Here is a 21,402-nt window from a genome sequence, read left to right on the forward strand (position 1 = left end):
CTTTTGGCTATCGTTAAATAGGGTATTTTGTACCAGGAACTGTAAGAAATGCTTGATACAAGGTAAGTGCTATGGTTTGGCTGTGGTTTGAGTTGAATGTGCCTCCTTATGGTGCCTGTATTGAAAGCTCGGCCTCCAATGTGGAAATGTAGAGGGTGGGCCTAGAGGAAAGTAGGTCACAGGAGCTCTATCCTTGGAAGAGAATAATGCTGGTTTCTCAGAGTGGATTCATTCCCAAGCCAGTGAATTGTTATAAAAATAGTGGGCATAGAGAGAACTGTTTGGCCTACAGATTAAAATATAGGTTGAGACACCTGCTCTCCATATCGGAGTTTCTGGGTCTGATGCCCAGCTCCAGCTCCTGACTCTTTCCTGCTGATGCAAACCCTGAGAGGCAAGGATGACAACTCCAGTAATTGGGTTCCCACCACTCACAGGGGAGACTTGGATTGCGTTCCAGCTTCCAGTTACTTCTTCTCAATGTTTATTTAGTTATGTAATAGAAAGGCAGAAAGGGAGGGACACAGACAGAAACAGAAATAGAAAGAAATATCATTCTCCAAATGGCTGCAACAGTCAAGTCTGTAGACCAGGCTGAAGCCAGGAGCTAGGAACTCCATCCTAGTCTCCCTCATGGTGGGTAGGGGCCCAAGTACTTGGGCCGTTTTCTGCTGCCTTCCCAAATGCATTAGCAGGAAAGCTAGATTGGAAGTGGAGCAACCAGGACTCAAGCTGGCATTCTAATTCTGAATGCCTCCCAGCAAGTGCCAGTTTAATCTGCTATAGCACAAGACTGGTCCCACAGCTCTCAGCTTTGACCTGGTCCAGCCCTGACCATTGTGGACATGTGAGGGAGTAATAGTGATCCTGGCCCTTCCCTAGCCCCTGACTTTCATATAATCTCTTCTACACATGATCCTATTCCACTGTGATGCTATCTGCTATGAAGCTGAGCAGAATTCAGGTGAGAGATGGTGGTGGCTTGAGCCATTTCCTTTGCACAAAAATTGGAAGGATGAATTTTAAAGGGCAAAAGTGATACACACATACAAGGCAGTTTTTGCTCATAAGATATTAGAGATATTAGCCTACATCCTAATTGTAATGCTGTTGATGATTATCATGAATCTGATATTGTTTCATTCGTTGATTCAGCAAACATTTGTTCAACACCAGCTGCCTGCCAAGCTTTCTGTTAGGCATGAATGGCAATAATTAAGACCTGACCTCTGCTTTTTAAAAGTTTATTGTATAGTGGGATTATAAATATTACCAAAAATATAGCACCTTTAGCATCAGAAACAGTCACCACTCAGCGATATAATTACCGTGGAATTATGATGGAAAGCAACATTAGCTAAAATGTATTAACTGTTTATTATGTGCTAGACATACCTTTGGATATAATGATGATGATGATGATGATGATGACGATGTATAGGGGTTATAATTTATATTTTGATGTTAGCCTTTATAACCAAACCAGTTATTTGAATAGACCAAAAATATGAAGCTGCTCCCAAAAATTGATGGAAATGGAATTAAAAGATAAATTTATATTGGTATAAAAACATCTGGAAATCCATGCATATGAGGGAGCCTTCTAAAATTCAGGGAAAATGTGTACTGAGAAAAAACTAGATATGGATGTCAAAATATATTTGCAGCAAAATAAGCTTATTGTCTGACTCTAATTTTTCATGATCTTTTTGAAGTACCCTCACATAATAGTCTAAAAGTATTATTTCTGGGCACTGCAATCTAGCAGGACTAAGGATTTTTCCATTCTAAGGCCAATCTGAAATCCAGTCCAAAAAATGCATGTTCCTTTTTTTCCAAATGTTACTACTATCTCAGCCTCACTGATTTGTCAGCCTATTCAAGCCCTCTTCATTGCATGTTTTTTTTTTTTTCCTTTTGATATCTGCTGTAAAGAAGGTTAAGCTGAAACCACTGCTCACCTTCCGAGATGGCACCACCCAAATTGCATGTGCTTTTCTGCCTCTGCAGCTGCCTCACACTGGTTCATCCTCTTGACTGGCAAGACGTAAATCCTGTTGCCCATATTAAATCATCAGGTAAGAGGTATGTTCGTTTAAGGGCTTGAGTAATTGACCTGCCTCCAGACTCCAAGTGGCCTGAGAGCATTTGCATGTATGGATTTCTAAGTGAGTCCCATTAAGAAATGCTTTTCGAGACTCTCTATTTTCCCAGTGTAGAGGAAAGGGCCTCATTTTTTCCTCTTGCTGCCTAAAATTAAAGTGTTCTTTGATATCATGACTGCAGGACAGAACGATTTTAAGATACATTAGAAGCTTAACTTGCAAACACCATGGAGAACTTCCTCAATGCCACCCCTTCTCTGCCCTAACCCTTCCTCTCCCACTCAAGTACACTCATGGACCTGCCCTAGAGTTCATGCCAAGGCAACCATAAAGCCTGCTTCCATGGAATTGAAGAAAAGGCAGGTGTCTTGATCAACATGCGAAGTCCTTATTAACAGAGAAGGATGGAATGAGAAGATGATAATTTAGGATCTTAGGATCCAAGGGAAATGATCTGTTCTACCTAATGGTGGGAAGAATGGTGACAAGTTGGCACTAAGGAACTCCAGAGGTGGTGGACATGATCACCTGTTCTTCCTTATCTTGTGGTAAGGAGGGAAGAAGAGGACAGCTTAGATCAACCCAGGAGGCAATCATCTCTAGACAGACCTTTATGGCATCTCTAGACAGGTACCTAGAACCTCACCAAGACAGACCTTTAGGGCAAAGAGATGGCTTCTGGAATTTTGTGAGCTCCTGCTCATCCCAGGGGGGTTGTGATGCATGGATTTCTGTATTCATTCTTGTATGGAGAGCAGTGTAGGCAGCTTCTGAATGGTGTCTGTGCCCACACACTCATGCACCTGGATGGATGTGGTCACCCTGGACCTAGTTCTTCAGGCTTGATGGGTGACTCCTTGTCATAACACACACAGAAGGACTTTCATAACTCCGTAACTTGGAGATAAATTTTGCCCTACTTTATAAATGGGGCAATGAATGCAGTAGTAGGAGAGGAACTGTATCTTGTATCTCTATTTGCATAGGAAATGGAATAATTATCTCACAGATCCGTTCATCTCACATTTATCAGCTAAGGCATCAGAGATACACTGGTGACTAAGAGAGCTTGAAGTCAGATTCAAGGAGCCTACAATGTTGTTGAAATTAAGTTCATTTTTTCCATTGTCTTTCCATAGATTGAAAATAGGTAACAATTTACATAATGGGCAAATTATCATCAAGCAGGCATCTATGTCAGGCATTTTTTTTTATTGGTACACAGTAAGAATTTCAAGACATGTTTTCCACCCCCTTATGTTTAAAAAATCACTGGAAAGCTGTCACTGGACTGGCAGAAACTTGAGAACAAGGATATTACTATATTCATCTTTGCAGTCCCCATACTGAGCCCAATGCCTACTCATTCTAAATGTCTAAAATTGAGTCCATACATATTTTTAAATTATTAGAAATAGCTTATTAAATAAAAGATTGAAGTAATAGATAATTCACTATAATTTTCTTAGTAAATAAATACGTAGAAAATATGGCTATGAAGATAAAAACTTACACATATGGACTAGAGACATTGTATTTCCCCACTGGAAAGTGTAAAGCCATATCGGAGAATATGATTTTCTGAGAATGGACAGGATTCATCCCCAAACCCAAGACTGAATATCAGGAATATTTAACAAATGACCACTGTTAAAATTATGTAAAAGATTAGTAGCATAGGATAGGTTGCAAAAATGCCTATTAAAAATGTTAAAGAAAAATAGGAAGACAAATTTGTAAATTCTGCCCCACAAAAGTATGTCATCAAGGGAGTGGTCATTTGAGGCTTTGACAAGTCTCTCTCCTCTCTCTGTGCTGATTCCTGGGGGGTAGTCAGAGAGGGGAAGTCGAGGCCCTAAGCATTTACTGCAGTCACTTGGCACTGACCAGCCATGGACCCTGAAGGCCCAGCCCAAAACCAGACCCAGCCGAAGCCTCTCCTGAGACATTCTCAGGTCAGGTGTCCTGGACTGGGCAGACCTCTAGCCTCACTCAACCATGGCTCCTGAATGCTGAGTTGGGGTTGGGGGTGGTCCTCAGTAGTGCAGATTTTGGATAGCTGGGTTATTGGAAAAAGTTCCCAGGACGTCAGTGAAATTGAGATATCACAAGAGGAGCCTTTCGCAGTGTGGAATTGACATGTGGCTGTAGGCCTAAATCCCCAATTCTAGAGGTAGTGTCTCCAAGGCAGCACGGATCCTCTGAGGTGCAAGAGCCAGAGGCCTCCCCCTGCAAATCCCAGCATAGCCACACCGTGGCTGGCTGTGGGTGCAGGGATGGCGGATATCACCTCCTTACTGTCCTCTGGACTTGCCATCTCCTAATAATACCACAAAGCCATCATTCAGTACCTGGTCTTTAATAGGAGAGGAAGAGCCTTTTGTAATTCAACAGACCCAGAAATGTTCCACTTAAAATTAAAACAAAACAAAACAAAAATACCCTGGGAAATTCTTGGCAATTTGAACCTGTTCCTAGAAGCAGTGGTTTTGCTATAGTTTAGATCTGCAGAAACTCTTCTAAGGACTTCAACATGCGTTTGGCCAGTCAAGTTAACTAACTCCAGGGAAGAGGACAAATAATCTCTTAACAGTTGTCTGTCTATTATGTGCCGTGTTTCTTCCAAGGTACTTGACCTACATTATCACTTCATTCTTAGAACTCTCCTGCTGGTCTAGTGCTTTTGTCCCCTCTTTATAAGTAAGGTTCAGAGAGGGGAGTAATTCCCTAGGCCAGAGAATTAAGGCTTCTAAGATGCAAAGATGGACTCTTAAATAGGATCACCTAAATCTAATACTCACAGCGGGATCATCTCACCCCCTACCTTCCTAGGAACTAACTACTACTACTTGAACATGAAGTTACACATGTCTGCCAGGCCAGAAGATCTCACTAGTATGTAAGCCCGGGTTGCTTACATTATTAATGGACACACCTTCCTGATTAAGTAGAATTGGAGCCATGTCCAGGAGCCCCTATTTCCTAGGTCTGAGTGGAGCCAGTGACATTGGCCCAGAGATCTGCTTTGAGTTAGTGAGGCCTTATGTATTGAAAGATTTCATCACTTACAGGTGCTTTGCACCTGAGTCACCAGCATGGAGGATGTAAATGAATGTCTTCCTGTGACTCAAAATCGTTCTGGGCATTGTTCTATGATTTCAGCACAGGTGCCATGCCTAGCATGGTGTCTGGCAGAGTCAGAGTGTGATGGAAAACACAAAAGGTATCCAAAACAGTCACCAACTCCCATAGTCCAATGGAGGGGAACTAGTGGGCTGGCTTAATGTATCAAGAGCAGAGTCTGATAGGTGGATATTTAGACTCAACATCTTGAAGTTACATGTGAAATTGAGATTTAGAAAGGAAGAAAACAATGAAACAGCAGTTATGCAGAAGGATTTTGACTCAATGGAGAACAGAAATTTTTGGTATAGGTGGGTAAAAGAGTGTACACATAGAACAAAAGGTTTGAAAGAAGAACAAGAAAGTTCTGTGGGAATTCAGTTTAGTTCAGCTCATTTTCACAGTTATGTATTTATTGAGTACTAATTATATGCCAGATACTGCATAAAGATCAGAGAATACAAAGATAAAAGTACAATTCTTTTTTTTTTTAAAGATTTATTTACTTATCTGAAAGAACCACACAGAGAGAAGGAGAGGCAGAGAGAGAGAGAGAGAAGTCTGGTTCACTCCCTAATTGGATGTAATGGCCAGGGCTGTGCCGATCCGAAGCCAGGAGCTTCTTCCAGGTCTCCCATGTAGGTGCAGGGGTCCAAGGACCTGGGCCATCCTCCAGTGCTTTCCCAGGCCTTAGCAGAGAGTTGGATCGGAAGTGGAGCAGCCAGGACTTGAACTGGTGCCCATTTGGGATGCCGGCACTGCAAGTGGTAGCTTTACCTGCTACGTCCCAGTGCTGACCCCCAAAGTACGACTCTTGAGGAATAGCCTAGTGTGGGAGACAGAATATAAAAACACATAATTTTAATAGAATGTGATAAGAAGAATGAATACACACACAGTACATACAAGGGAACTTCAAAAACTTTGTAGAAAAATAGAATTAAAAGATAAGTTTGTCTTGGTGTGAAAAAATTCTTTGGGGAGCTGGTACTGTGGCATAACAAGTAAAGCTGCAGCTTGCAGAGCTGGCATCCCTTATGGGCGCTGGTTCAAGTCCAGGCTGCTCCACTTCCAATCCAGCTCTCTGTTATGGCCTTGGAAAGCAGTAGAAGATGGCACAAGTCCTTGGGCCTCTGCACCCAAGTGGGAGACCTAGAAGAATCTTCTGGCTCCTGGCTTAGGATTGACGCAGCTCTGGCCATTGTGGCCAGTTGGGGAGTGAACCAGTAGATGGAAGACCTCTCTCTATATCTACATTTCCTTCTCTCTGTGTATAACTCTGACTTCCAAATAAATAAATAAATATATCTTAAAAAAGAAAAAAATTATTTGGAAATCCATGGATAATTTTTTTATAATATACATGTTTCCTGAACGTTTTTTGAAAACCCTACACCTACTCCCCTGACCTTTGAATATATGGGGAATTAATCTAATACTGAGGATGAATGAATTAATTCTGTCTGAGAGACTAGAGGAATGCTTCCAGAGAAGGTGTACCATCCATTTAGATAGATGTCAAAGGTTGAATGGGAGTTTGAGAAGGGCGTTTTAAGCATAGGCAGTAGAATTTACAAAGGTGCAGAGGTGTCAAACAGCCCAGCTGTGTAGCTCAGAAATGCCGGAGCACAAGGAAGGGAGATTAAGGGAAGTGACAGAACTATACAAGGCAATGGGCCTCCAGCTCATGGAGGGCTTTTCTTACTGTGCCCAGGAACTTGGGATTTAAATGTGCACTTGTGAATCTGAACACATTCTAACGCCAGAACACTGGGACTAGTCCATTTTGTGCCTCAAGTGGCATAATGTATGTAGACTTAAATACTTCCCCAAAGCATCTTCCAAAAAGATTCCCCCTTCAGGAAGAATTACTTGGAAATGGGAAGCCACTGTAAAATGTTAAGAATTGTCTAGTGAGATTTGTGCTTTAAGTCACTCCAGGAGCTGTATAAAGGATGTGTTTGAAGGGGCAAGACCCTAGAAATACAGGACAGTTGGGAGAGATGGCAACTGCCAGGTCAGGAGACAGTTGAGCAAGAGGGTCAGATATGTATTGGGGAGATAATTTTAAGCTAAGGACAAATGTTACAAACTGAAAATTGGTTGAATATAAAAGACTGTTAAGGAAGAGGTAGAACAATAGAATGTTTTGCAGGTTTCTGGCTTGGGGTTCATGAGACAGGGAATTCTGGAGTTGTAGACCTTGTATTGGAAAGTCAGAAAAATGAGACGGGAAATGTTATTTGGTTTAATTTGGGACCACTGGCTTTAACATTTCTATAGTAATAATATCAGATTGAGATGGCTCAATGAGACATATTAAACACAAATATGGAATGTGAGACATAGTTCATGTTTAGAAAACAAGATATTTGGGAAGTTATGTTTTATATATTCTAGATCGAAGTAGAAGGTAGGGGTGAGGCTGCACATATCAGGAGGGATGGTCCTTGGGAGATGGTCTACCTCCATCTTTTACTCCCCACAATGCTTTGTACCCAGTAAGCCTTTGATGACTTAAGTGGATTTTGTTAGTTAAGAAATGAAAGAGGCCAGAAACTATGGGGAGTCACTTGATTCCTTTGGAATTCCTTTGCATAATAAAGTTTGGGTAAAATGGATGACAAATAACATAATATTAACCTGTTTTTCAGCATGGATCAATAAAATACAAACATTTATGGCTGCTGCAAACATTGGCCAAACTAAAATCCCCAGAGGAAATGGATCTTACTCTGTTGGTTGTACAGACTTGATGTTTGATTACTCTGATGAGGTAATGTTTTAATGAACACAAATTATCCTTATAGAATTATATTGACTATTGCTACATCCCACAAGAAGATGTAGATACTGAACCTTGCAATCACCTGAGAATGACTCATTCTGTCATTTGTATTGGTTCATATGAAACCTTTTGCTAGTTTTGCTGTTCTTAATTTTTTGCTGTCACCTAATTAACCTATAAACTCTTAACAAAATGTTCTTCTTAGTGGCTGTGCCAGACTGCTCACATTTTTATACTCAGAAAGCATGTTGTTGTTCTGTTTTTTCTCTTCTCTTTCTTGGCTGGATGCAATCTATCACAGCACCTAAAAAAGTTATCTGGACCTCTTTGTGAGTGACAGACCCATTAGCGGTTCCCTACAAATGAAATGTGCTGTTGGAATCTCCTTGAGAAACAAACTTACCTAAAAGTGCTTGGATTTCTTTCCTCAACAGGGCACCTTCTTGCGTTTGTATTACCCGTCCCAAGATGACGACCAACTTGACACCCTTTGGATCCCAAACAAGGAGTATTTTTTGGGTCTTAGTAAATTTCTTGGAACACACAGCCTCATGGGCAAAATCTTGGGCTTATTATTTGGTAAGATTTCTTTTGGTTCCATGTTCTAGGCTCTGGAATATAAAAAGAAATTCATGAAAATAACAAGAATTTCTGCAGTTAAGAACAAAGTAGTTTTTCCCCAGCTTCAACCTTTTCTAGGATGACAGGGAAAGTATTTCTGAAAAGCCTTAGCAGCTGGGAGCAAATCACAAGTTCTCATTTTGTCTGTTCTGAATCTGATGGGAGTGGGTGAGAGGATCAGGTGAGCTCTAACATCTTTCTGTGGCTGCTCTTTGGCTTTCTTTCCTATAAATTGTGAGGGTGCAATAATGTGGTGAGAATACCAGGTTCACTGGTGTGACCATGACCCCTAATACTCCGTGTCTACACAAGAGGAGAAAGAAAGTAGAACCCACTGTAACACTCCAGATCCAAAACAACGATGTCAGTGTCTTTTCCCTTATTCCTGTCACCTCCCACAGGGGACAGCCTCTGTAAGACTGCTATGAATTCACCACTCCATTTGGCTAGAGTACAAGAATACACACTTTTCTTTCCTTATCTGTTTGACCAGATATGACTCTTGAGCTGATGTTAATTGTGCCCTCACATTTCTCCCTCAAAACTGCCTCCAACTTTGGAGATTCATTTGAGACATCTCCTTAGAGTTTTCTCAAAATGACTTACTAGTAAAAATGATGAAAATGTTAAAACTGCACAACTTGAAGGTATTGAAGAATTAATTTAAAAAACTTCCATAATGATCATTACATTTGGTCCTCATGATCACATATTCATTTTAAAGATGAGAAAATGAAACAAATAATTTCTAAAAATAATGATGACAAGAACAATTGAGAAGTGGAGCAGGAAACAATATCTGCCACTGTTGAGCCCCCAACTCTGTGACTGGATAGGTGCCTTATATACATATTACCTAATTAAATTAAATACAAATACATGATATAAATATTATTTTCCCCACTTTACAGAAGAGGAATCTGAAGTTCAGAGAGTCTGAGTAATTTGCCCAAAGTCAATAGCTACTAAATGCTAGAGCTTTAGCCATAGCTACCTCAGAGGGGATAAAGCCAGCAATCACTCCGTCTTTGGCTAAATCATGACCAAGTCAAAATGAGAGGAGTCTCTGGTTCTCAGGTTCTGGCTCTCAGGGTGATGTTCCTGAGATTTACTTGGTAGTTTGGTTTCACAACATTCCCTTGAAGTTTTTCCAAAATCTGGGGTTGGAAAAATATGCTTTCAAGTAGTAAAAATATACTTTCAAGTAGACCTTAAGTTCAGAGCTGGGAGTGAAAACAAAAAATTATTCTGTGGTACCTGGAAAGAGCATAGGGATCAGGTCTCTCATTGGTGGGTATCTAGTAGCAGGCCTTTTAATGAATTTACTATTAATACATAAAAATATAGAGAGAAATTCCATGGGTCAGGATTTTATGCTAAGGGGATATAAATTAACTAACAATATTCAAATCAGGAAAAACCCTAACAGCACTCTCCTATTGTTGCCTAGGTTCAATGACAACTCCTGCAAATTGGAATTCCCCTCTAAGGACTGGCGAAAAATATCCACTCATTGTTTTTTCTCATGGTCTTGGAGCATTCAGGTAGTGTTGGAGAGGTTGAACAATTTTAGCCTCTAGGAATGAATGACTGGATACATTTGTTTTACAAAGAAAGGAACAGCAGATTTGGGAATGCTGTGCTGGCTCCTACCTTGGAGGGGTTGGAGATCCTCAAGAATTGACTGTCCTTATTGGTGCCCTTAGCCCTATCTTTTTCAGTGTTTTTTTTTTTCCTCCTCCTTCCCTCCCTCCCTCCCTCCTTCTCTCCTTCTCTCCCTCCCTTTTTTTTTTTTTTTTTTTTTTTTTTTTTTTTTTTTTTTTTGACAGGCAGAGTGGACAGTGAGAGAGAGAGAGACAGAGAGAAAGGTCTTCCTTTGCCGTTGGTTCACCCTCCAATGGCCGCCGCGGCCGGCGCGCTGCTGCCGGCGCACCGCGCTGATCCGATGGCAGGAGCCAGGAGCCAGGTGCTTTTCCTGGTCTCCCATGGGGTGCAGGGCCCAAGCACCTGGGCCATCCTCCACTGCACTCCCTGGCCACAGCAGAGGGCTGGCCTGGAAGAGGGGCAACCGGGACAGAATCCGGCGCCCCGACCGGGACTAGAACCCGGTGTGCCGGCGCCGCTAGGCGGAGGATTAGCCTAGTGAGCCGCGGCGCCGGCCTCTCCCTCCCTTTCTCTCTGCCTTCCTCCCTCCCTCCCTCCCTTCTTCCTCCCTTCCTTCCAGCTCCTGTGAATTAGCCTCACAGCAGAGCAGATGCTGATTTTGGCTGTTGTCCTTCTACTTTGTACTATTTATACTCTCAGACTCATCCTGTGTTAGCTCAGGTATTCTGAGACACAGTAAAATTGGATTAGCTGCAGAAGGCATTTCTAAAGGAGAAGGAGCAGAAAAAGATGGGGAGACCTTTCCGACCATGATATAGGTTGGATAGCCGGGAAGGAAATGGGGAAGGAGAGGGATTAGGTAACAAGGGTTTCAGAAAGATTGGACCAGGCCGGTGGAGGGCACGCTGGACCTGAAGATGCTTGTCAAACAAGCCCTACATCTCATAGGAATATTTCAACACCATGCTGTGCCAAGGCACTGGGAGTAGCTCAGAGGGAGCTTGGCTTCCACTTGAATGTGGCGATGGATCCAGAGGTGCAGGGACTGGATGGGGTCTTTCCTAAGCTGTGTTCTCTGTAGCACAGTGCTTGAGCAGCACATTTTCACAGCGGGACACCCTCTCCCTTGATTCTAACAGATTCTCTGCAGCTTCCCCTTATTCTACCTCAAGGAGCTTTAAGACTTTCAGAAAATAAAAGGCGACTTTCAGCTGGGAAGAAGTCGGCTAGTACCTGAAATAAAAAATTATCTTAACACTTTAATCACAGTCAAGCTAGTTATTTGATTTCTCCAGCACCAGTGATTGGCAAGTCCAAGGGCCAAGTCCAGCCTGCTGCCTATTTCTGTAAAGTTTTACTGGAACATAGCCATTCCCATTCATTTTTTATATTGTCTGTGTGACTTTTATGTTACAATAACAGAATAGTAGTGATAAAGACTGTGTTGCCCACAAAGATAGAAATATTTACCCTCTGCCCATCAACAAAAAAGTTTGCTGATCCCAGTACTATTTTCCTCTCCTGCATGGGTCCTATATCTTTAATAGTAAAAGACATAGTTCCCATCTACTTCCTTTTTTCTTTTCTGTGGACATTTCCCATAAGACACGTGATAAGAGAAAAAGATTGTGCAGAATGATGTGGAAGATGGTGTAAATGCAGCCTAGTAACACATAGTTTATTAACCTCTTCACCTGCTCTGGTCATTTAAATGTTAGCTAACATTTACCCTGTTTCAGATATGATCATAACCGCTGAAGGTGTCTTAACTCACTTGATCCATACCAATCAGGTTCCAAAATCTTATAACATCACCTTTTTACAGATAAGGATACAAGGTAGAAAAAAGATAAGTGACCTATCCAAGGCACATAGCTAATACATGGTAGAACCAGGTTTGCTCTCATTGGGCAGACTGCAGGTCCCATCCTCTTACTACCCATACTGTGATGCCCTTCTCCATACTTCATCTTAATCAAAACCTTACAATTGTCCTAGAGCACATACTTTATTATTCACCCCATTATATAGGTAAGAACAAAAATTCAGTAATCACTTATATCTAGTAGGTGGCAAAGCCAAGATTAAAACCCAAAATGGGGTGAGCATTTGGCTCACCAATTAAGTCACTGCTTGGGACACCCACATCCCATTTTGAAGATCTGGCTACTCGACTTCCAATCCAGCTTCCTGCTAATGGGCACTATAGGAGACAGCAATGATGACTTGAGTTCTTGGGCCCCTGGCACCCATATGGCAAGTCTAAAAGGGGTTTCGGTTTCTGGCTTTGGCCTGGCCCAACTCAGGCTGTTGCAGACATTTGGGGAATGAACCAGAAGATGGAGGATTTCTGTTTCTCTTTTATTTCTCTCTCCACCCCTACTTCCAATAAATTGAATATAAATAAATAAAACTCAGAATTTCCATAGACCTTGTTTGCACCAGGGTTTCCCAACCTCAGCAGTACTGACATTTTGTACGAGGTGGTTTCTTGGGGTGGGGTAGGGTGGAGGACTGTCCTGTGCATCGCAGGATGCTTAGCAGCATCCGTGTCCCCACAAGATGCCAGTAGCACCTCCCTGCTCCCCGGAGTTGTGATGATGAAGACACTTCCAGACATGTCAGATATTCCCTAAGGAGCAAAATCTCCCCTCTTTGAGAAACACACATCCCCACTCTGCCCTAGGCACTACCACAGTGGGATAATGGCCTCCATGTTCCCAATTGTTTTATATAACCCAGGCTTGTAATTATAATGCTTCCCTCTTTTTGTTTTGAAGGACAATTTACTCTGCTATTGGCATTGACCTGGCATCTCATGGGTTTATAGTTGCTGCTGTAGAACACAGGTATGTTACCCGATGTAGCTGGACTCTTTGACCAAATACACAGATTGTTAATGCCCATAACTATACTTCTAATTTTCATAAAGCTTTGTAGAAATGTTAATTGAATTTCCAGCTATGATTACATAATGAGAATATAGATTAAAAAGAAAAAAAGAAAAAGCAAACTGGCTAAATACTCTGGAGTATTTATTGAATGCCCTGTACCATGCTAGATATTTTCATACACCATCATGTTTATTTAGTCTTCAAAGCAACTCAGTGAGAGGGTTATTGTTATCATTTGCATGAGGCAGAGGAAAATGAAGGTGGGAAACGATAATTTGCCAAAAGTCAAACAGCTACCAAGTGGCAGTGATGTCATTAAAGAGAGAGACTTTTCAGCATTGCTAACGTTGCCTCTTTGATTTGTGAAGACTGAAAAATCGATGTTTACCTACAATTCGAGAGGAGTTCCTTTCCCTAGAACTCCCTTTGGGTCCTCTTTATTTAAAACCAATGTAGAGGGGAAGAAGAAAGATCAGAGGGAAGCTGAGTCAAGATGGAGTTGAGGAACATGGGTTAGAGCAGGAAGGAAAGGAACTCGTACAAGTAATTAATTTTGTTTGTGTTATAGAGATGGATCTGCATCTGCAACTTACTATTTTAAGGACCAGTCTGCTGCAGAAATAGGGAACAGGTCTTGGCTCTACTATAAAACTCTAAAACAAGATGAGGAGGAGATACCTATACGAAATGAGCAGGTACATTGCAGTGAGAGGAGAGGTGGCTTGGTGACCTAAAAGCAGGCACAATATGATGGCATTTGTTCATTTCACTTTATTTATGGCAAGCTGTGCTCCTAGATCTTCTGCTCCCCATTACCAAAAGATCTGTTAGAAGATTGTCTGAGTAAGAAGAGTTCCTAATGAAACATTTGGTTCATGGTAAAAACAAGGCAATTAGAAAAATCCTGGGGGAAGCCAGTGAATGTTCAGTATTCTCTTGCATTAAAACTTCTGATTTTAGAATCTCAAACGTGATAGAAAATAAATTAGTAGGCTGCTCTTCTGAGAGGCAGTATTTGACAGTATTAACATAGGCCATAGAACTCAACTTTCTGTGTTTGAATTCTAACTCCATCATTTTGCAGTAGGGTCATTTTGGACAAGTTCATTTCCTTCTGCTTCCATGTTTTATCTGCTAAAAAAAATAACTAACAATAACATTGTCTCTCCTACAGGGCTATTGGGATAATTAAGTGAGATAAAGCATACTGGCTGCTTCTTTTTAGTGGGTGTTTCACGTAGACTTTTGCATTTAAGAACCACCCCCCACATGCCTCTAAGGTAGGCATTATTATTCAATAAAAGGAGAGGTTAAATTAATCTTCTAAAGTCACACAGTAGGTGAGTCAAAATTTGCACTGACATACATACCTGCAAAGCTGGTGCCTGTGTTGTTACTTGTATTCTAATCTCTCATCTCTTAGAAATTTCCAGTTTATTACCAACCAACTATTTTTCCCATATGCAACCTTTGCACAAACTTTATACTAAGTGTTATAACTTTTTACTTTGCCATCATACTAGGTACGGCAAAGAGCAAAGGAATGTTCCCAAGCTCTCACTTGGATCCTTGACGTTGATCATGGAAAGCCAGTGACGAATGTATTAGACTTAGGATTTGATGTGGAGCAACTAAAGGTGAACTTTTTAAAAAAAAGGCATTTTACCTTGTCCTGCAATTCCTTTTGGCTTTTTCTTGTTGTTGTTGTCGTCTAATTTTTCTACTATTGTAAGAAAAATGGCACACCATAAAGACGAATACAGGTAAAATAGTAGAGCAATGAAGGATGCATTATGCTGAACTGTATATGAAATTGCCAACAGTCTGTCAGTTTTGACCTACAAAAATGGCAATTTCATGTGATTCACCTCAATACCACTTGTAGAAATAGAATTTCTTTGATGGCTTCTACAAGTCTTTGAGTTTGATCTTCAAATGTTAGCCAACAGTTGTGTATTGTGGGCTACATTTTGAGATGATGGTGGAGAAATATCAGACAGATTAGATGGCTTGAATTGAAGACTTAAAAAGTATGTGTGGAGTACGGGGAGTAGAGGAAACCAGAAGTACTTCAAGTTGAGGATAAGATGATGATCTGTTCTCAAGATACAGTGAAAGTTTTGTTGTCCCTCAATCAGCCACTCATTCCTGAATCCATGCCTTTGTACCTGTTCCTGAGACCTGACACACCCTTCCCTGTACCATCTCCTGCTTAATCTTCAAGACTCAAGTCAAGCATCACCTCTTCTAAACAGCTTTCTTGGATCCCAGTACCCACCCCTGGCCTGGGTTAGCTCCCTTTTACATGTGCTCCTTGGCACCCCCATATTACACTGTAGCATCTCTCTGTATCCCTTTCTCCCCTGATAGACTGTGAGCTCATTGAAAATGAGACTACAGTGTCGCATTGAGCAGGTGTTCAAAACACACAGAATAAACAAACCAAAAAACATGGAACGGAGAGAGGCAGAAATCAGTGTTGGTGTTGAAGTTTCAGGTGTAGGCGACTAGGAAGACCATTACGTTTCGTTCTGAACTTTTACAATATTTTATATACACATTAATAAGTTCTATATATGTATGAGGGCAGTTTGAAAAGTTCGTGGAAGACACGTACTTTCAGAAATCTATGCATGGATTTTGAATCTTTTGCACCAAAATAAACTTATTTTTAATCCAGTTTTTCTGTAGGCTTTTTAAAGTACCTTGGATATATATGTATGTGTGATATTATGTGTGTATGTATACATTTATATATGGATGTACAGTTCTATTTTGTAAGAAAACAAGGCACTGAACTATGCCCTTGAAGTGAACAATAATTGTTTAGTTTATTCTTCTAACACCATGTAAAGTAGTAACATATTTATACTGTGCCTTTTTCACATAGGACTCTATCGATAGGAATAAGATAGCAGTAATTGGACATTCTTTTGGTGGAGCAACAGTGATTCAGACTCTTAGTGAAGATCAGAGATTCAGGTAAGAGATGAAGACAGAATAAAGCCAGAGAACAGTATATTACATATTGAAAGTGGGGGAGTGAGAACACACATGGGATATAATTTTTGATCAAATTCTTAGTGAAGAAGAAGGAATATTTTGGTGTTCATAAGTCTATTTCTTTACCTCCATTTAGTTCTCTAGGTATATTTTTCTAGGCAGAAAACATCTACCTCTCTAGTTTTTAAAATCTCTCACCACTGGGCTATTAGAACTTCTTACCACCTAGCTGTTAAAAACTTTCCCCACCCCCGTATATCTTCTCTCCTCATTTTTAACTGTTCAATAATATAATATAAAATTATTACAAATGTGTCCTTAATACAAACTTTTTGTGACATTGGTTGAAATAATAACATTGCCATCTGATAGTCTTTCCAGACCACCCCAAAAGCCAGGACGTTAAAAGCTCCCGATCCTCATCTTTAAGACAGGGCTGGGTCTAAAATTACACAGTGATGTGGGTAGGAATCAGGACCAGATCCATTTTCTAACTTGCAGAAGCATGTTCTTTTTTGAGTGTCTTCATCTCAGACTGATTGCAATCATATAGAACCAACCATATAGAAAATGGACAGGATCATTTGTGTAATTTCATCTTGAGCCGTTTAAAATCTTTTTCCATGTAAGGGGATTTTCATGTTTCGTTCATGTAACACATGAAATGAAAAGTCCAAAGAGTCAGGAAACATATGGTAAACTTTTTTTTTTTGACAGGCAGAGTGGACAGTGAGAGAGAGAGACAAAGGTCTTACTTTGCCGTTGGTTCACCCTCCAATGGCCGCTGCGGCCTGTGCGCTGCGGCCAGCACACCGCACTGATCTAGAGACAGGAGCCAGGTGCTTATCCTGGTCTCCCATGTGGGTGCAGGGCCCAAGCACTTGGGCTATCTTCCACTGTACTCCCGGGCCACAGCAGAGAGCTGGCCTGGAAGAGGGGCAACCGGGACAGATTCTGGCGCCCCGACCAGGACTAGAACCCAGTGTGCCGGTGCCTCAGGCGGAGGATTAGCCTATTGAGCCGTGGCACCGGCCAAAATTTTTTTTAAAGTTACATTTCCAAATGACATGCTTCATATGTTTTCCTTCAAACCATGGACAATTTTTCAGGGGAAGCATCCCTAAATGTAAAGTGCTGAGCTCAACTGTTAACTCTAGTGAAGGTATAAAAATGCAGTTTCCTCCTGAAGAAAATGATTCTATAATTCCGGGTCTGCTATCTTGTAAAGCTAATCCTACTCCCTTCCCACACTAAAATACAACACCTCTGGAAGCCAGTGGGATAACATAGAACACACTGATTCTGGGATGTGTCCATTAACCCTGGCATTATTAGAACCCTGATATGCTGGCCAGCGTGTAACCAACTGTTTTCGTGAGTGTGAATGAATACTTGCAGATGTGGGATTGCCCTGGATGCATGGATGCTTCCACTGGACGATGAAGTATATTCCAGAATTCCTCAGCCGCTCTTTTTTATCAACTCTGAACGGTTCCAGTATCCTGCTAATATCATAAAAATAAAAAAATGCTTCTTACCTGATAAGGAAAGAAAAATGATTACAATCAGGTAAGTATTGGTGATGTATTTCATCATCTGAAGCAGAAATTTGAAACTTGGGTAAACAGCCAATATCATTTGGTAGCATTACAGACTTCCATGAAGGAGAATATTAAAGAATCTCAGTTTCTGAGATTTATTCTTTTTATAATGAAAAGATTTTTAGTAGTGTTTATATATAATGCAAATGCTGGTAATTGAAATTTGTATTAGGCACTATGTTACTTTTATCTAAACATCAGAATATGTCTATACATTTTTGGGAATGTGGTGGAAAGTATTCCATCATTAGGCCATGCTAGGAACTCTTTAAAGGAAAAGTCTACAATGCACTTAGGTATTGGGAAAGATTATGAAGTTATAAATTCCAAAGCTATAAAGGGGTGCCCTGGAATGTTGGTAATGTGCTAATATCTTGGGCATGGAAAAGAACTGATAAGGCTTTGAATGCCCAGTGAGATATAACAAAGCAATGATAAAGATCATTCATCCCATTTCTTGGGAGAACAGACAGGAAGGAAACACCAGCAGTATAGGCAATGCCACTGTAGAGTTTGTTTTGTTTTTTAATATTTATTCATTTATTTGAAAGGCAGAGTTACAGAGAGGCTGAGAGAGAGAGAGAGAGAGAGAGAGAGAGTGAGTGAGTGAGTCAATCTTCCATCTGCTGGTTCACTCCCCAAATGGCTGCAACAGTCAGAGCTAGGCAGATATGAAGCCAGAAGCCAAGAGCCAGGAGCTTCTTCATGGTCTCCCATGTGGATTCAGCGGCCCAAGGACCTGGCATCTTCTACTGCTTTCCCAGGCTATAGCAGAGAGCTGGATCAGAATTGGAGCAGCCGGGACTCGAACTGGCGCCCATATGGGATGCCAACACTGCAGGTGGCAGCTTTACCTGCTATGCCACAGCGCCAGCCCTATGTAATGTTTGGACAGACGGTGAAGAAGGGTGTAGTTATTTCAGAAAAGGCCTTCAAAGTAGCTGATTAGTTTATGCAAGTCTAATTCTAAAATAGAAATAATGCAAAACACCTAAGCTTCCCTCAACCATCTTTCTTTGCTAAAGCTTGAAAGAATCACCTGCGTTTAGTATTTCTTGTGGTTCCTTCTGGTTACTGTGACTCCTGTGGTCTAGCTTCCTAAGCCCCTACCAATGGACAAAAGCTAAAGACCTGTTCTGTACCACACCAGTAGTCTTTACAGTCTCAGCTTTTCTCTTTGCATCCATTGCAGTGTTGACTGCCCCTCTTTTTCACTATTCTGTTTGTTGTTGGGCTGTTGATGGATGTAGAGAGCACTGTGAGTGATACTGATAATGTGCCTACATTTACTATACTATACTATACTATACTATACTATACTATACTATACTATACTATACTATACTTTTCATTGTTATTTTAGAATGTACAGAGCCAGGTGTTTGAGACAGCAGTTAAGATGCGGCTTGGGATGCACATCCTATATCAAGGGTTCCCGGGTTTGAATCCTGGCTCTGCTCCAGATTCCAGATTCCTGATCATGAATATCCTGGGAAGCAGCAAGTGATGGCTCAATTAGTTGAGTCTTTGCTACCCATGAGGGAGACCCAGATTGAGTTCCAGGCTCCTGGCTTTGGCCTGGCCCAGCCCTGGCAATTGAGAGCATTTGGGGAGGGAACTAGTGGAAAGGAAATCTCTGTCTTTCAAATAATAAAATTTTTAGAAAAAAGGTAAGTATGAAGCATCCTCAGGCAAGTCCTTCAAGAAGTATGCAGCAGATGTTGTTATCACAGAAGATGACAGCTCCATGAGTGTCTCTGCCCCTGAAGAACTTCCAGTGAGACAAGATGTGGAGAGGGAAGTCTGTGATGTCAGTGATCTTGACCTGTTGTAGGCCTAGGCCACTATGTGTTTTTACATCTTAATTTTTCACAAAAGAGTATAAAAGAGAATAAAAAGTAAAAAAAAAATCTTATTTACTATAAGAAAAATTTATAGAATATAAGTATATATTTTTATAGCCACACAATATTTTTATTTTAAGCTGTGTTATTGTAAAAGTCCAAATAATTTTAATTAAAAATAAAAGTTATGGTAGTTAAGGTTACTTAGTTTAATTTTTTTAATTAAAAATAAAAGAGTTATAGCAATCTGAGTTTATTACTGAAGAAAGATATTTTTATGAACTTAGTCTGGTCTCAGAGCGTAGTGTTTATAAAGTCTACAGTAGTATACTGTACTGTCCCCAGCCTTCACACCCACTCACCACAGACACCTGGAGCAAATTCCAGTCTTGTAAGTGCCATTCATGTAAGTGCCCTGTACAGTGTACCATTTCTTATCTTTACAGGGATGGAGAACATCTGGCCTGTGGGCCATATAAGGTCTGTGAAATCCTCTGGACCAGCCCTGCCAAGGCAACCACAGGCAGGACTCAAAATTCAATACATCTATAGTATGCTCGTTTTTTAGTTGATAATTTTGTATGGCCCATGAATGATGTTATAAATATCCAAATGGCACTTGGCAGAAAAAAGGTTCTCTACCCCTGTTAAACTCTTCTGTATTTAGATATGTTTAAAAACATATACACACATAGAAATGTATTATAATTGCCTGTAGCATTCAGTGGAGTAGCACAGCTAGTACAGGTTTGTAGCCTTGGAGCAATAGGCTATACCACATAGCATAGGTGTGTAGTAGAAGCTATACTATCTAGGTTTGTGTACATAACTCTATGTTTACACCATGAAATCATTCATTCATTCAGTGACACATTCCTTGGAAATGTTCCCTGTCATCCTCTAAAATTGAAGATAGCAAGTACAATAGGATTCTTTGGATAGTTTTTCTATGGGAAAGAGGAATATATTCTCGTATTCCTAAATGAACAGGCTGTGACTCCCAAATATATTTTAACTATATTTCCTTAGTTTTCAATAAATAGACCAAGCAGGCCTTATTCTTCCTATACCCTGACTACAAGAATAATTTTATCAAACAATGTGATTGTAAATGTCTCATTTATCTTTCAGGGGATCAGTCCATCAGAATTTTGCTGACTTTACCTTTGCAACTGGAAAAATACTTGGACACCTGTTAACATTAAAAGGAGATATAGATTCAAATGTAGCAATTTATCTCAGCAACAAAGCTTCATTAGCATTCTTACAAAAGCATTTAGGTAAGAAACTAAATTTTTTATGGCATAAGCCAAATGATTCAGCGTATCATTAGTCCTGTTTTAACTGTTTCCAACCAGTTTATACTTGAACAGAACAGCAAATCAATTTGAAAACAAAAATATGAGAAAGCAAATTTTGTTGCTTTGCATGATATATCATTGAAAGCAAGGGCCATCATTGTGGCACAGTGGGTTAAGCTACCGCTTGTGACACTAGCATCCCATAGCAAAGTGCCCCTTTGAGTCCTGGCCCCTCTGATTCTGATCTCCTCTGTTTCTGATCCAACTTCCTGCTGATCTGCCTATGAAGGCAGTGGAAGGTGGTCCAAGTACTTTGGTCTCTGCCCTCCAGGTGGGAGGCCAGGATGGAGTTCTTGGCTTCTGGCTTTGGCCTGGCCCAGACCTGGCTGTTGTGGGTGTCTCTCTCTTCTCTGTTCCTCTGCCTTTCAAAGAGATAATGAATCTTTTTTTTTTTTTAAGAAAGTCTACTTTCAAAACTAATAGTGTTTCTGTGAATCCTGGGGTGAACTGACAGTGA

General features: G+C 40.7%; 1 protein-coding gene across 8 annotated transcripts in view; it reads left to right on the top strand.

The window, feature by feature from the left end:
- Window positions 1-21,402, top strand: part of PLA2G7 (phospholipase A2 group VII) — a 45,143-nt gene that overhangs the window by 23,120 nt on the left and 621 nt on the right. For 4 of the 8 annotated variants that reach the window (XM_017345163.3, XM_017345164.3, XM_070074024.1 and 1 more), the window contains 10 exons: window positions 1,936-2,078; window positions 7,883-8,004; window positions 8,451-8,595; window positions 10,088-10,181; window positions 13,023-13,091; window positions 13,705-13,831; window positions 14,660-14,773; window positions 16,027-16,118; window positions 17,538-17,708; window positions 20,716-20,864. In XM_017345163.3, the coding sequence (XP_017200652.1) occupies window positions 1,970-2,078; window positions 7,883-8,004; window positions 8,451-8,595; window positions 10,088-10,181; window positions 13,023-13,091; window positions 13,705-13,831; window positions 14,660-14,773; window positions 16,027-16,118; window positions 17,538-17,708; window positions 20,716-20,864 (1,192 nt within the window). In that variant the 5' untranslated portion in view covers window positions 1,936-1,969. The remainder of the gene's footprint in view (window positions 1-1,935; window positions 2,079-7,882; window positions 8,005-8,450; window positions 8,596-10,087; window positions 10,182-13,022; window positions 13,092-13,704; window positions 13,832-14,659; window positions 14,774-16,026; window positions 16,119-17,537; window positions 17,709-20,715; window positions 20,865-21,402) is intronic. The other 4 variants (XM_051855660.2, XM_017345165.3, XM_051855659.2 and 1 more) reach the window with 2 other exon arrangements.

This window comes from Oryctolagus cuniculus, chromosome 5 (assembly GCF_964237555.1).
Source record: "Oryctolagus cuniculus chromosome 5, mOryCun1.1, whole genome shotgun sequence".
NCBI lineage: Eukaryota > Metazoa > Chordata > Mammalia > Lagomorpha > Leporidae > Oryctolagus > Oryctolagus cuniculus.